At 37.5% G+C, this 14,804-nt stretch overlaps 1 protein-coding gene across 5 annotated transcripts in view; it reads right to left on the minus strand.

Annotated features, from left to right (window-relative positions):
• ZSWIM6 (zinc finger SWIM-type containing 6) overlaps positions 1-14,804 on the minus strand; it is a 109,226-nt gene that overhangs the window by 42,537 nt on the left and 51,885 nt on the right. For all 5 annotated transcript variants that reach the window (XM_054002794.1, XM_054002793.1, XM_054002795.1 and 2 more), the window contains one exon: positions 6,286-6,642. In XM_054002794.1, the coding sequence (XP_053858769.1) occupies positions 6,286-6,642 (357 nt within the window). The remainder of the gene's footprint in view (positions 1-6,285; positions 6,643-14,804) is intronic.

Below are 14,804 nucleotides of genomic sequence, written 5' to 3' on the forward strand. Positions count from 1 at the left end.
GCAGAGAGGACTGAGGAACATGAGCAGCCCTGAATTTAAACTCTGCAGGGCACTTTGGTACCAAGGCTAAACCCTGTTTCCCGCTTGTAACCTGGGGATAAGTGTTACTCATGTGCTTTAGAGAGATGTCATGAGGATACATGAGTTCACACTTGAACTATGAAAGTGAGAAGTACTGTATAATTATACTAATATTAAAACCTGTAATTAAAGTGTGTCAGTTTATAGACACTAAACTAACATATTAATCTCCTCCTCCCCAGCCTCTGGCTTTTTAAACTTCTGCCATGACTAGTCTTTGAAATACACTGTACATCATGTACATACAGTTAAATACAATAAAGTCTTCATACACAGTATACAGACACAGCCATATATACTTACTCATGCTCTTTTACTATAATTACTAAATTGCAGTATCAGCAGTCAAAGCAGGAATATTGTGCACAACTGTTTGTGACTGAACACCTAATAGCATTTGAAAACAGGGTACCGGCCTTTTACATTTAGAGTCATAGCAGGTCTCACGTTTAATATAATCAACTCCCAAGTTCTAAGAAGCAGAAGCATTTAAAAAACAAATGCTTTATTCATTTACATTGCATTTAAAAGCAATTGCTTTCAAAATGAGCAACCATGTTTAAGAACTGAAGCTGTACATGAAGAACTTAACCTCACAAAATAGAAGCAAGCAGGGAGCAATGACTAAAAATAGACTAAGAAGTTCTTATATTGCCAGCTACTCAGGGGCAGATCAACAGGGAAATTTGGAAAAAACAAGGCAAATTGCTTCCCTGATCCTTATTTCTGAAGCATCACAAGAGTTGACTTCAAATAAATCCATGCCAAAATATTCACTTGTAGCCATCCACACTGATATTTTCTTGAACTTTCTAATAAAAATATCATCAATTTAAGTTTACAAATGAACTGTAGATCCATTACATTTTATTAAATGTCATCCCATGGTAGCATTAAGGAGAAGATATGGAAAAATTATTACAAATACAAAACATGACAATGAGTATTATGTGAAGACAGAATTAAAGAAACCCAGCTAGAAACCAATGCTGCTGTATGCTGATTCACAACAGAATAGTGATTGATTTTAAAAACACAGTATGTTTGAATTATTCTAAACAATAATTACATAAAACCAAAGATCATTACAATAATGATTCAAAAATATTATTATGTCTTTGATTCCCCAAATGACTCCAAGTTTAGACATAAATCACATAACTTCAGGACTTTTGGGTGAAGTATTTAACACCTGTTCAGCAGCTCACAGCACCAAAGGAAAACAATAAATACTATGAAGCTGTCAGTGATAACAACACAAAATGTGAAGACTATGCTAAGATGCTGAGGAAAGTTAATTAAATCCCAACAGGTTTTTTAACTTCAAAAAATTCTGCATTCCCTCTGTATATGCAGCCAAACATGCTGTATTATCTACTAACAAAACTAACCCCTCCTGCTAAAATCCACATCTCACAAAAATCCACATCATCATATAGCAGTATGTTTCAAAACTTATTTGTGCATGGCAGATAAAAGAACTTTATCAGTACAGATAAGCATACTTTATTTTAATTATTTACCTTCCACGTCTTTTAGCAAAATCTCACTATTTTTTATGTAACAAGTTTTATGTTTAGTGTATCTGAAAAAAACCTTTCCTAAAAATATTAGTTTCATAAATTATTTTTCATGCTACTTTACAGCTACCAGTCTTTATTTTTACATTCTACTACTTATTTACATTTAGTTAGGTTTCTTGAATTTCGCTAGTTTTGGCTACTCTTACTTTTACTTCCTCCCCAGATCTGCCTCACCAAATAATTCTCATACTAAGCACTTCACTTTCACTCTTCTTGAAAGGAAATTCACCTGCCATTTCCTGCATTCTTCTTTTGCAATTAGACTCTCAATCAATTTTGCACTTCAGACAGGGGCATGTGAAAGATTCCATAACTTTAAAAATAATTTATTTTCTTTAACATTACACATTCGTTTTACTAGCACATCAGCAATACATTTTATTCAGCCCTACCCTACCACACAATTTTCTACTAAAACCTCCATCATTCCAGTTAAATACATTAAGTACATCTAAACACATATTAACCTGTACCTCCAGACTGCCCCTTTGAACTTAACAGTTATAGGAACAATATTAGATATTCTGAAATTTTCTTTGAAAGCTTTTTTTTTTGTAGATGTTTTCATCTTGAATGCCTCCTCCAGAACTGCTAATATACATTACAAATTAACATTTGCTGAGGATGTACCCACACTTGCCTGGACAAATGCAGAAAAAAGTAGAGAAACAACGTGCCTGTCCTTCTCAGAAGATGAATATACTTCAGCTGCTTCTTCCCAGATCCTCCCTCTTAAATTTGAGTTCACCTGTATGTGGGTCTGTGCTGGCAAGTGACTTTTACTGTGAGTTGGAGAATCAGAGAATGGCAGAAAGTCTAGAGAAATCCATATAGTTCCTCCAAGAGCAGAGATTGCAGCAGCAGCAGTAAACGCTCAGGAAAAGAAACAGTACAGCTTAAAAGGTAAAAATTAAGTTAGTTTGCCAGGCTGTCCTTATACCAAAACCAGCAGAGCCTTTTTCACTATGCATATAATAAAAACCCAATGTTAATGAGACTAATATAAAAACAGACCTCCCCTCTCTCCCTCCACCCATCCCACAGTTACTTTGCTATTTCTACTCAAATTCTCATGAACGCAATCAATTTACTGAAGTGAGAGTTTCATGCCTATGAAAAGGCAGATCTAAGATAACAAATCCAGCTGACAATCTGTTGTCATCCTGACTGCTCTCTTCCTAGACTACTTTCTCTCTTACAATGGTACAAAAATTAAAAGGGAGGAAAAAAGCTTCAGCTAAGCAAGACTGAAAACTACATTCAGCTTCCTGTGAGAGCGTATCTAAATCAAAATCCAATGTGAAGCCAGCAGTTCTGCAGTACAAACACCAGGAAGGGTATCAATACATGCAGTTGTCTTCAGTATGGATTACACACCACAAAACTCCAGTTTTGAGATCATCAGTAACATAAACAGCTGTAAGAGTGTCACGTGAAAAAATCAGAGCACAGTATCTTCTCAGAAATAAGAGGTGTTTTTGTGCTCTAAAAATATGCAGAGCACTCTTGCAATGATCACCAAGTGAAAATGGCATGGCAAATACAGAAAAATATTCCCACTAAATCACTTGTCTCTGCTGAAGAAGTTAGTGACTAGCCAACACATTCTTGTGATTTTAACAGCATCCTCTTATTTCTTCCTGCAGTGAGGCTCAGTCATGAAGCAGGAAAGGATACTGCATCATTTGTGTCTACCAAGAAACTCAAAGGGATTGGTTATTATAAACCTGTGTTAAAGTAAGTCATTTCACTAATTCCCCCAGTAACCTCCTGAAAGGTGGTCAAAGACAGTTATTGAACACTGCATAACACAGAGTTTTGAGCAGGTGAAACATTATCCAATTAGCTTTTTCTTTAAAGGAGAGCCCTGATGTTGTTTCATCTAATCATCTCTCTCATCAGCTAGCTCATAAGGAAGACAAGACAACTGGTCAAAGCTCTTCCAAGTCCCAGACCATTCAAACATACAAATAAATACTATTCAAGAGTTGACTTTTTTTACATATCATTGAAAATATATGAAAATTAGAACTAGTACAGTGACCACAGAGGAAAGAAAAAAAAAAACCAAAAACAAAAACCAAAAGAATGGAAGTCTTATACAGAATAATACTGAAATTAAACTACCTCTAGGCAACACTAGAATTTCCCCATTCAACTCCAGATTCATAATTTCTCTTAATCAAAGCTGTTTCAGGTGTTTCTGTGCCAGGTCTCCTCTACTTTCAATAAACAAGTTTTTCCAAGTTTTTCTTCTCACTTATCTTTGCCTTGAAGTTGAATTTACTATAACTTCTCTTCAAACACCAGTTCAGTGAGGTCAAACTGTTCAAAGCAAGACAGGTATACAAGGCAGTTTTGTGCTACGAACTCAACATCTGCAGCACAGGAGATATTATAGAGTAAATGGTGATCTTACATTCATCACCCTATGATATTAGAATCAGAAACATTTTATTTGGTTATTTTTCATAGAGTTTTTTTGTTAACTGTGTTATTTTTAATCTAAGGAATTTGATTAAAGATCAAAAGAACAGAATTACAGTATGAATCCCAGAAGAACACTTCTCTACAGAAGAACTCACATTTTCCTTACAAGAACTATGTAATTTTTTAGTATTGTGAACACAAAAAAAAAAAAAAAAAATCAGACCATAGTTTTATGTGAGTCTGAGAGGAAAAGCAGGAAACTATATAAAGTCTTTTATAACCCAGTCTCCTTTGGTAATAGTAGTTCATTTTCTTATGCTTCCTGGATTTTCTATTTTGGCTTTTGGCATTTTTGTAGTCAATAAAGACATGTTGCAATCTCACTTGCTAGGAAGACAGCAACATCTGGAAGAAACATTACAGTTTTTTGGATTATTTTAAACTAACCTACTCAAATTCTATGTGAAATGTCATAACTGATCATCAACTTAGAATAGGAAATAAAAAAAACTTTTTGCCATTTTCAGTGATACAAATCTCAAATTTTCCAAAACTACTTATTATAATAATGATCAATACTGTCAGAGCAATAATGATCAATACTGTCAGACAGTAAATAGCTGACAAATACTAACATGCCTATGATTAGTCTAATTTACAGACTTCACATTTATCAAGTCTGTAACAGCTTGTCATTTCTCTTACATCAGCCATAGTATACAGATATTTGTAACACCTGTCCTTTGTGTCCCACATCTGCCTTCCCCTTTTCTAATCACCCTTGACTGAATCTTCTGTACCCCTCTCTTACCCTAATTCTTCCTTACCCATTAGCTCACTAATGTTCAGGTTGTTAACATCTCTCATATGATACATACTTTCAGCTCATAACATCTGAGCATGTTCCTCTGCTGCTTAATGTCCTGCCTCTCCTTTAGTTTCACTTCCTTTCCACTGTCACCATTACATTCAACAACTACAGCAACTGCCTTGCCTCTGACCACATCCCCATAGCCCCCAGTGCCAAAAAAGACCACTGCTCCTGAAATTCACTTTCTTGCAGTATCACGTGTCTGGGCCTGTTAGGGTCACAGAAGCAAAAGGAAAACATTTAAGCTGCAGATGAATTGTGTTATTAAAAAGAATGGTATTTTTCTGCCTACACTGTAACTAACATACCCATGGTTTTCTTTATCTTAATATTAAGCATCTTGGTTCTGTTTGTATTGCAAGTTCTTTCAGTAATGGTCATACCTCAAATATTTAACACAAGACCTGGTCCTATCAATGAAAAAAAAAATAGAGAGAAAAAAGAAGATATTTTTAGATATTAGGTAACTTATTCTTCCCCCCTAAGTTGCCCTTATACTTACAGCTCTGGCCACCTGAGAGGACGTTTCTATCAGGTGACCTTACAGGAACACAGGACTCTAATAAACTAGCTGGGTCACCTCAAACCCACAACTACCCACTCTCAGTTCAGCAGGGCCCACAAGAAAGCCATGTCAGAAGCCTCAAGTCAAACTCAGCATCCTTTAACACACACAAGCTGCTCCCAGCAAAAAAACCAGCCATTAAAATCATGTGCAGCAGAGAGAGCAGGAAAGATCAAGACCTTGGCTATGCTGTAACTGCTGCAGCACCAACAGGAAAAAAACACTGAAATACAGTTTTTATATTTCTTCTGACATCATAAATAAACCAAATCCCAAAACTTAATAGAACTGTATTTAATGAATGACATAACAGTAACATCTACTTGCCTTTATACTTTGTTGTTAAAACATGATTCCAAAATCAAAGTGTCAGAAAACTAGTACAAAGAACAAAATAACCAGACACCATTGGGAAGTTGATAAAAGAGTTCCTTTAAGCAATATGGCTATACAAAGAACACCACTACTCAGTTTTAACTAGTTGGAAAACATAAGCATGAAGCAGAGCAGATCACTTAACTGAACACTGAAAACATCAAGCTCATTGCTTATGAGTTCTTTTCTCTTTTCCAAAGAGTATCATTTTCTAAATATCTTAAAATGAAGGTTCAATAGAAGAATCCTTGCAAATACCATTGAAACACAGAATAATTCAGCATGGAAGACAGCTAGGCAGATCACACTCCTGAATGTACAAAAAAAACTCACAACCTATGAGGAAATGAAGCAAAAGGAAGGACGAGTACCAAACTCACCATGGACTTGATTGATTTCTGAATTCTGAGAAAGAATTTCATCTGCTAATTTTTGAGCAGTTGGCAAAACTTCTGTGTGGTGTACTGTGATCAAATACTGCACAAATTTTTGTAGTTGGTCTCTGTTCATTTGAAAGAGTGTCTCTGAAATGGGAAGATGCAGTTTGACCTGATCTGGCTTGCGGATCCGGTATAAAGAGAGTGCCACAACGTGGGCACAGTAAAATATGTCCTTGTTTCCACAGCTACAGGTCACTGAGGTAATCTTGCAACGATCAAAGCTGATAGCTACATTGCAAACAGTTTCTGGCTCCGATTGCATTGCAGGCTCTGTTACTGTGCCACTCAAGTGGAAACCTGTGTGGGGAAAAAAGAGGACTTAATGATACATGTAAAATATTATATCTCATTATCAAGGAACTTTTGTTAATGAAAAATGATACATCTCAAAGAATTTGCTTTAATTACAAATATAATTACTACTTTTTTCCATACATACCTCTTTCATCTCCAATAAAATCAAAAGGGGAGTAAGAAGTTAGTTTACAAGCCCTCTGCCATTCTATCACAACATTCACAGAAGTTTGACAGCAAGAGAACTATTTGTTTGGTAATGACAGCTGCAGAAGCAGACCAACACCCCATCAAGACCAACACGAAACTACTCAGTAAATTGACAGCAATTTTCCAACCCCCCCCCCCCCCCCACACCAGGGAGCCTGCAGCACCTACCAGCATATTTATGCATTGTCCCAGTAAGTGAGAAGGAAGTAGTGCACTCTAGTGGCATGAACTTGGGTTCTAGTGCCAGCTGACTCACTGACAAGTCACATATACTCTTTGCTTTCACCTTTCCCACCACTGAGCTCATGCTAAAGGTCACCATCACCCAAGTGATGCAGCAGAATGGCTATGTTTGTGCAGCATTTTGGACATGGAAACTGCTGCAGTTACCAACACACAGCATGTCAGACTTGTAACACTGATTGAGACACCATATGCGCTGTTCCAGATGTTTATGCAGTTCGCATTATAGTCCTATTTTTTCATCAGCATAATAAGCTGATAAGCTGTGCTTTCGTAAGAACAAGGCAAAAGAGCTAGGTTTGTGTGTACTTTAAGGAGACATGGTATATCCTAAGCAAGATGCTTCCCACAGCAAATGTATTACTGCAGTACAAGATCTCAGATGCTGATGATTCAACCTAAACCCACCTGTCTGTCCAACATGAAGGCCCAGGCTTGGCTCTCAATGCTTTATCACTGAATAGCAGAATACAGGGGTTTCGTTTTTATTTTACATAAGCATGATATTGATTTCAGCTCAAGCATTAAATCAGAGACACAGACACAGGGCAATGAAACTGAATTTCATATGTCGTACCAGCACTAGATTTGGAAAGTACATCTACAATCTGAGATAGATACAAGTAAGGTGTTATATAACAAATATTTACAAACGAAACAATATGAACCCACTGTCCCCCAATGTCAAAAACTGATCTCATATTCTTGAAATACCAAAGTGTACTGCAGGAAGCATTATCACATGAAGATTAGACATGGGGGGAGAGGAGGAAGCAATATATACATAGCTCTAATCTAAAATGCTGTATCCCAAATAATTTTTAAAATGCTCTTCATCTTACAGGAAACAAAAAGGAAAATCCATTATTTTTTCCATTTGTTTACACTGTATGTTTCAGAGCAGGTTATGCAGTCAGCATCACTGCAGTTCTCTCATACTCTACCCTGAAAAGCGGATTGACTTTGACTATTTGAGAAAGTCATATGCATATTTGACTAACATTGACTTTGCAATGGGATGTTTCCCAGGTAGTTAGGAGTCAAGGCTGAAGAGGCATTCAGTGTGAAGTGCACAGAGAAGAAAGGCAGTGTATGAACAAAACCAGGATCAAGCAGTATTCTTGCTCTCACTCATCCCTTATTGAGAGAAAAGGAATGGAAGTGCCCCTCACATCATGAGCTCCTACTCCTTCCTACTCTTTGTAAATACCTGGACTCCTATTAATTACAGTAGAAAAATGCCCAGTGAAAGCTTTTCTGTTGAACTGATGCAAAGTAATAATAAAACAGATCAACCAGCTATTCTAACAATATTACCACTTTTAATTCATAGGTATATTTAAGCATTCAAAAAAGTTAAAACCCTCCTGGAAACATGAAGGTCTCCAGAAATACTCAGAATTAAGAGCAGGCCTGCCCTTAAATCCCTGCGCTGCTTAGATAGAAACACAGGTCATGGCTCCCTCTCCACTGAGGGAGAGGGAGAATTCTTTATTAAGAATTCATGTTACAAGCATCAAAATTTAGAAACATTTAGAAACACAGATACTGGTCTAAAAAATGACAGCACTAATACAGTCGCCTTACTTAACCTACCCTTCTTAACTTACTGGGAGTTGAAACAAAAACACCTGCTGCTCCTGCAGGCTAAAGACATAGAAGCTCTGTATTAACTATCACACCAGGATATGCATCCTAATTATGAAACACTGTTTTGCTCCTCTTTATCTGTTTGCATTTTTAAAGAAAGAAATTGTTGTTAGTAAATATGACCTTTTAAAAAGTTTAACCGTATCAGAAAAAACAATTCAGGAAATTTCACTTCAGAAGAACTGGTAAGGCTGCTGTAATTTAACCCACCAGAAATCAAATGACACCTTCATTACTGACCCTCAATACTGCAGAGTACTGAACACATAGCTTTAATTTTTATTTAAGCAAACCATCTAATATGCTCCTACTACAATATGGAAGGTTGGAACAGGCAAAAAGTTGATGCACTGTGCTTTGCTAGAAAGTGTTCATCAGCAGTAACTTACAGCCTGTCAAGAAGCAAGACGCTACGTGCTCCTGGAAAAAGACAGAAGGAATTAGCTATGGGGGACTTGAAGAAAATGACATTTCATTAACAGGTCTACAGGAGCAGAAAAGGTCTCTTCAGCTAAAACCTCCAAGACCTCACCCTAAACAAGTACCTCCCTTCAAGGGGAAAATTTCTCTTTTACCCAAAGTTACAGAACCTTTGCTAGAAATATTTATCCATTCCAAACAATTCCAAGAACAATGATATTTCACTTTTTAGTTAGAGAGCTCATTCATTATTAGCTAAAGACAACAAAAGCATTGCAGGCAGAAAAGTGTGTTCACTACAGGAGCTATTTATAGAACAGGCATGTTTCACCTTTTCCTTTAGTGGTGGCAGTTTGAAATGTTTTACTGTTCGCAAACCAGCTTGTCATCAGTAACACAAGCTCAGTTAACATGTCCAATGCACAGAGGCATTCTGCAAAAATGTGTTTAGAAAAGCAATTGAAGCATTAAGATAATGTATAAACTAAAGCTCTTTTACAAAACAACTTTGCTTCTGTTGGACACTCACTTTAAAAACACCTCATTGTTATTTAATAGCCATTAAAATAGTGTTCTCAGCTGTCACACTTTTGGAAGGGAACTGTGCCAAAGTGCCATCAAGAAGAAAGCATTTAAAAGTCTGATTTTTACAAAGCAACTTTTGCCAAAATCTGCTAGACAGCATTCCATTCACTAAAAATATTCTGGGACTTTAAAGCCACCTGATAATTGGAAATTCACACTATTACAATGTAGTACTTGCCAGCACAAGGATATATGCCTGTCGTAACAAAAACATCCACCACTTTAGAGTAAAACAAAAGCAAGTTCAAACTATAAATCACTAAGGAGTAGGAAAAAAACAGTGGCATGTGGAGAAGCAGCAGCAGGTAGGTTTTAGTTACTCAAGCCAGAAGCAAAGTTTGAAATAGTGAGTTTCACTACCTAACAGGATAAGTAGCAAAGGTACTGCATCAAATAAGCATCATTAATGACATCTAATGAGCTTAATACATCTCTAATGTCAGTGTTAAAAAGCATCCTCCTTAATCGGTCCAAGTCCAAAGAGGCATTTTGAAAACATACAGACCAAAATGAATAAAAACTATCAGAAGTAGCCATGTAAAATGCTGGGGGTGGGGTGGTCTACGTCTCTGTACATGTTCAGTTCAGTAACTCCAGTGGCTTAAAAAAAAAAAACACAACAAAAAACATTAAAAAAAAAAAAAACCCAACTAAGTTTATACTTGCAATCGAGGGATTTGATTGAAACACACCCATGGATCACCACTGGGTATTGTTTATCTTTAACAGAAAATATAAAGATATCAGAACTAGTAAAACCCCAAAGTTTAGAAATGGTGCTCTTGAGTAGCTTTCCGTCATGTGCCTTTTGAGAACATTGTCCATGACTCATCCACTGTGTACACATTCTCCTAAAATCAGGAAGTATTCTACCAGCTTTATTTGGAAATAAATGTTCTCCTTAACACTGGTCCACCGACTCCTTTCCCAAGTATATATACTGCCTGCTGGTCAGGATCACACTCTTCTCTTTCACAGAAGAGGCCAGGAGATTAACTTACATACTGGAAAAAAATACAAAAACAACCAAATCAAACAAACAAACAAACAAACCAAAACCAAACAAACAAAAACAAAACAAAAAAAAACTAAACAAAAAAACCCCCCCACACACACAAAAAAAACCCCAAACAAACAAACAAAAAAAAAAAAAAACCAACCAAAAAAAGAAGAGCTTGTTCTGGGAGCTGGGTAATTCAGAGTGCAAGACCTATGCAGGCACCTCCCCCACATATAATTTTACATTGGTTATCAGAATTGTCTTTAACAATCTTTAAAATAATTTGTAGCTCACATTTATTCAGAGCAGCTACCAGCTCACATTTATTCAGACTGCTATATTACTTGGCAAACACATAATCACTGTGTAAAGTGTAAACTCCTCTGTTTCATCTTGCCTACCTAACAACAGACAGAAATGCTTCTGTAAAGTAGTTCCCAACCATGCCCATTAGTTATTTTTTCATACTTACATCAGTGGTTACATTTTTTTCCCCAAGACAAGCAAAAATCTAAACCATATTTAGTTCATTCAAATTTTGTCTTTTTATTAGTGGTTTTCCTTTGTGATGGTAAAGTAGCATCCTACATTCAATTCTGTCTGAACATTGGAACACTCTAAGAACAGATCAACAATGCACTTTGAAATTATTATGACGTCAAAACTTTGCATACCATCTTAGCCTGAAGCTAATTTTAACAACCTTTTCATAGAACAGAGAAAACACTGATTTTAAATGAAAAATATTCACCCATCATATCTTAAACATGTCAATACAAAAATATTCAGGAGTTGGAAAATAAATTAAGAGCAATACATAAGATGTTTACTGTTTCTGATCAATGCATAGGGTATGGATAAACTTGTATTTTGACATCACTGTCACCTACAATTAAAAAATTAGCGTTACCTCTGCACCCAAACACTAAGAGAGGATCTGTCTCAACTAACTACCTGGATTCCATAACTCCCTCTCATAAAGATAATAATTAGGATTTGGTATTTCAGTACTTTTGCAAGCAAGACAGTGGGAATAGCATTAAGTCCACAGACATGACACTGAGAACTTGAAGGTTCACTAGCACTGGCACACTTCCAAGAACACACACACTGCAACAGAGGCAGCTGCAGTAGCTTGAACAACAAGATTTATTTGTCCCAACACTGAGTTCAACAGTTGTATTTAAAAACATCAATCTTCCAGGTCTTCCAGCCCAAACCTCCAAGTATGACAACTGGTCAACTAATTATGTCTGTTAGACAAAGGTCTCCACTAACCTCCAAGCCAAGTTTGATCATATCTCTGCTGCTCAAAAGCAGACACATATCACTGCAGCCCAAGCAGGAGTCATGGATGATGTGGATAAATCCATCCGGATTACTCTTCCTTAAAAAGAAGGAAAGGCTGTGCAAACAGCAAGAAACACAGGAAAATGCCTTCCATTGCCCAACAGCTATATCAGACCTGGATTGGTTTAAGACAGATGCAGACTGCACCAGCTCACGCTGTCTGGAACAAAATATGCACCAAACAAACATGGCCTGAAGGGCACCTCAAGGTCTCACTGCTATCCCTGTGGTTAAACAACTTGCAACCCACTCCACAGGAACACCATTCAAACCACAGAATGACATTCTGATCAGCACTGCTCAGAGCCTCATATCACATCTCTTCAAAACCTTGAAGTTGTTTGCACTTCAACTCATTTTATACAGATATAGTCAAGCCCATTTTAGGTGTTTGTAGCATGAGGCTTTGTAGACAAAGGGAAAGCAGCAAAATAAGAAAGAGATATATTAAGAATGGTGCTTTCCAGACAGCAGTAACAGAGCTTTTTTCTAGCACAGTGGTGCTCAAACTGTGATCTAGGATATTGTGGCAAATGACGCTTATGGCTCACAAAGCAGAAGCAGAGATGAAGAAGACAAGTCTCTTCTGTTGAAGGCTAAACACGGTGCCAAGAATCACTAAAACTGTCAATGTTGATAGTCTTGTGAAGTCACAAGGCTAGCAATCCATGGCTGCAGGTCACCCTCTCTCAGATATACAAATCAAGCCTTGGTTTGTTGTTTGTTTTTTGTTTTGGTTTTGTTTTCCAGTTTTGCCATGTTGTTTTGTTTTCAAAGGCCATCAGTTTGAAACAAATTATGCTCCTCTACACTACAAGTTTAACAGCTCCCCTCTCAGTACCACATATCCTGAGAGCACCAGCAATCAAAACAAAAAAAACTCAGTGTGAGCCTGGAAACCCCAAATCTGAGGATAGCTAAGTACAGTTTACTGTGAGAAACCAGCAGATAGGAGACTTACTTACACATATGACATTTTTTCAAATCATGCAACAGAGATCATGCAACAGAAATTTACAAAAACAAGAAGGTGAAGAAATTATTCTTTGTAGAATGTGGGCAAATCAACATTTTGTAATTTAGAATGCATGGAATATTGTAATCCTCAAACATTTGAGGAAGACTTAATAGCCTGAGGTGAGAGGGACTGCCTGGATGTCATACAGCAGCTTGCTAAAGCAAAACAGGAATCAGAGTCATCAAAACTACCCTGATGCTGAATAAAAACTGGAAATAAATTTAAAATTAAAGCAAGAGTAACAAAAGGGTAATTAGCACTAAAGAAAGTTGCAAGAAGTGTGAGCTTTTAACATGCCATGATGCCCAGATCACCTCCCTAATGTACACTTACATGTTTATAGGTAGATTTTAATAGAATATAAATGTACGTCAGCATCACAATTAAGTTGACATTTATCCATAACGAAGACTAGAAACAAGAAGTTAGGAGAGACAATCTACATTTATATGTAGAGTTCAATCTACATTTGAACTTTGATAAACAAACCTTCACTCTGCTGGCAAATTTCACAGGCCCGTATTTATTGCAAAGGGAAATGCTTGAGACAGGAGAATGCACCAACAGTCTAAAGGGAGCTGCACTGTAGCAGTCAGAGGCCCTGAAAGGCCTCCATGGCGGTCACTAGCCTAAGATAAGAAGTGCAGAGTCATGATGAGTGGAACAGAGCTGCCCCTCTTCCATCATCAGACCCCTGTTATCTCTCTGTAAGGGCTATAGGTCGTATTCTCCCCAACCCCAGCCACTGGGCAATTTCCAATCCGCCAGTACCCTACTTAAACCCTCACCTCTGCCCAGTTCAGTGGAAGAGCTGTCACTGGAACCCTTTGCAGAAGCTGCCAATAAAGACATCTCCGCAGAACTCCACACAGCCTTCACCTCTCTCCATCCCTGCATCTGCTGAGGCACTTTGTGAGCACTGAGCTGAAATCACTGAGAGCTGAACTCACTCCACAAGTGCTCACTAAACTTGCCTGTGGCTCGGAGATAGCTGGAGGGCCCAGACAGGCTGTGCCTACGCCTACAGCGGCTGCTGGCCGGGAGGGCCTGACAGACCCCTGGGACTCCAGGCCCCCATACTGCACCATGAGAATACACTGAGTGCGCCTAAGAACAAAGACTGATTACAACCAGTCTTCACAGGATCAGTGCACAGGTACTTGTTATTAGCTTTCGAGGAGGAATTCACTCCTGCTCTGATGGGGAGAAGCTGACATCTTTCCTGCAACCACCAGGCAACAGAGATTCTTCCCATAGCCCAAGGTATTCATCTCCCAAGGTGATACCATTTCAGCTTTTATTACAACTTTGGATTTTAATCACATTTGCAGAGAGAAACTATTATTACTTGCCAGAGCACAAGTAAAATATCACATATGAGAAAGTAACTGCAAATGACTAAGAGCAACAAAATTGAGCAGACCAAACCTCCTATTTAAATATCCTTAAAGCCATACAAGAAATAGACTGCTCCTGCATTCAAAAAGGTAAATATCTGGAGACTATCAGTTATTTTGAACAACTCAGAAGATCTCTTGCCTGTCAAATAAATAGAATGTGACTGTTTTTTAAAGTTTCTATATACTGCTTTACTGCTAACAGCAGAAGTTGTTGGTATTGTATGTCAACAGTTAAGGTTTATCTTCAACTATGAATCGCCTGTCTCCACCAAAAGAAAACAACAGAAAT

This window comes from Vidua macroura, chromosome Z (genome assembly GCF_024509145.1).
Source record: "Vidua macroura isolate BioBank_ID:100142 chromosome Z, ASM2450914v1, whole genome shotgun sequence".
Lineage (NCBI taxonomy): Eukaryota > Metazoa > Chordata > Aves > Passeriformes > Viduidae > Vidua > Vidua macroura.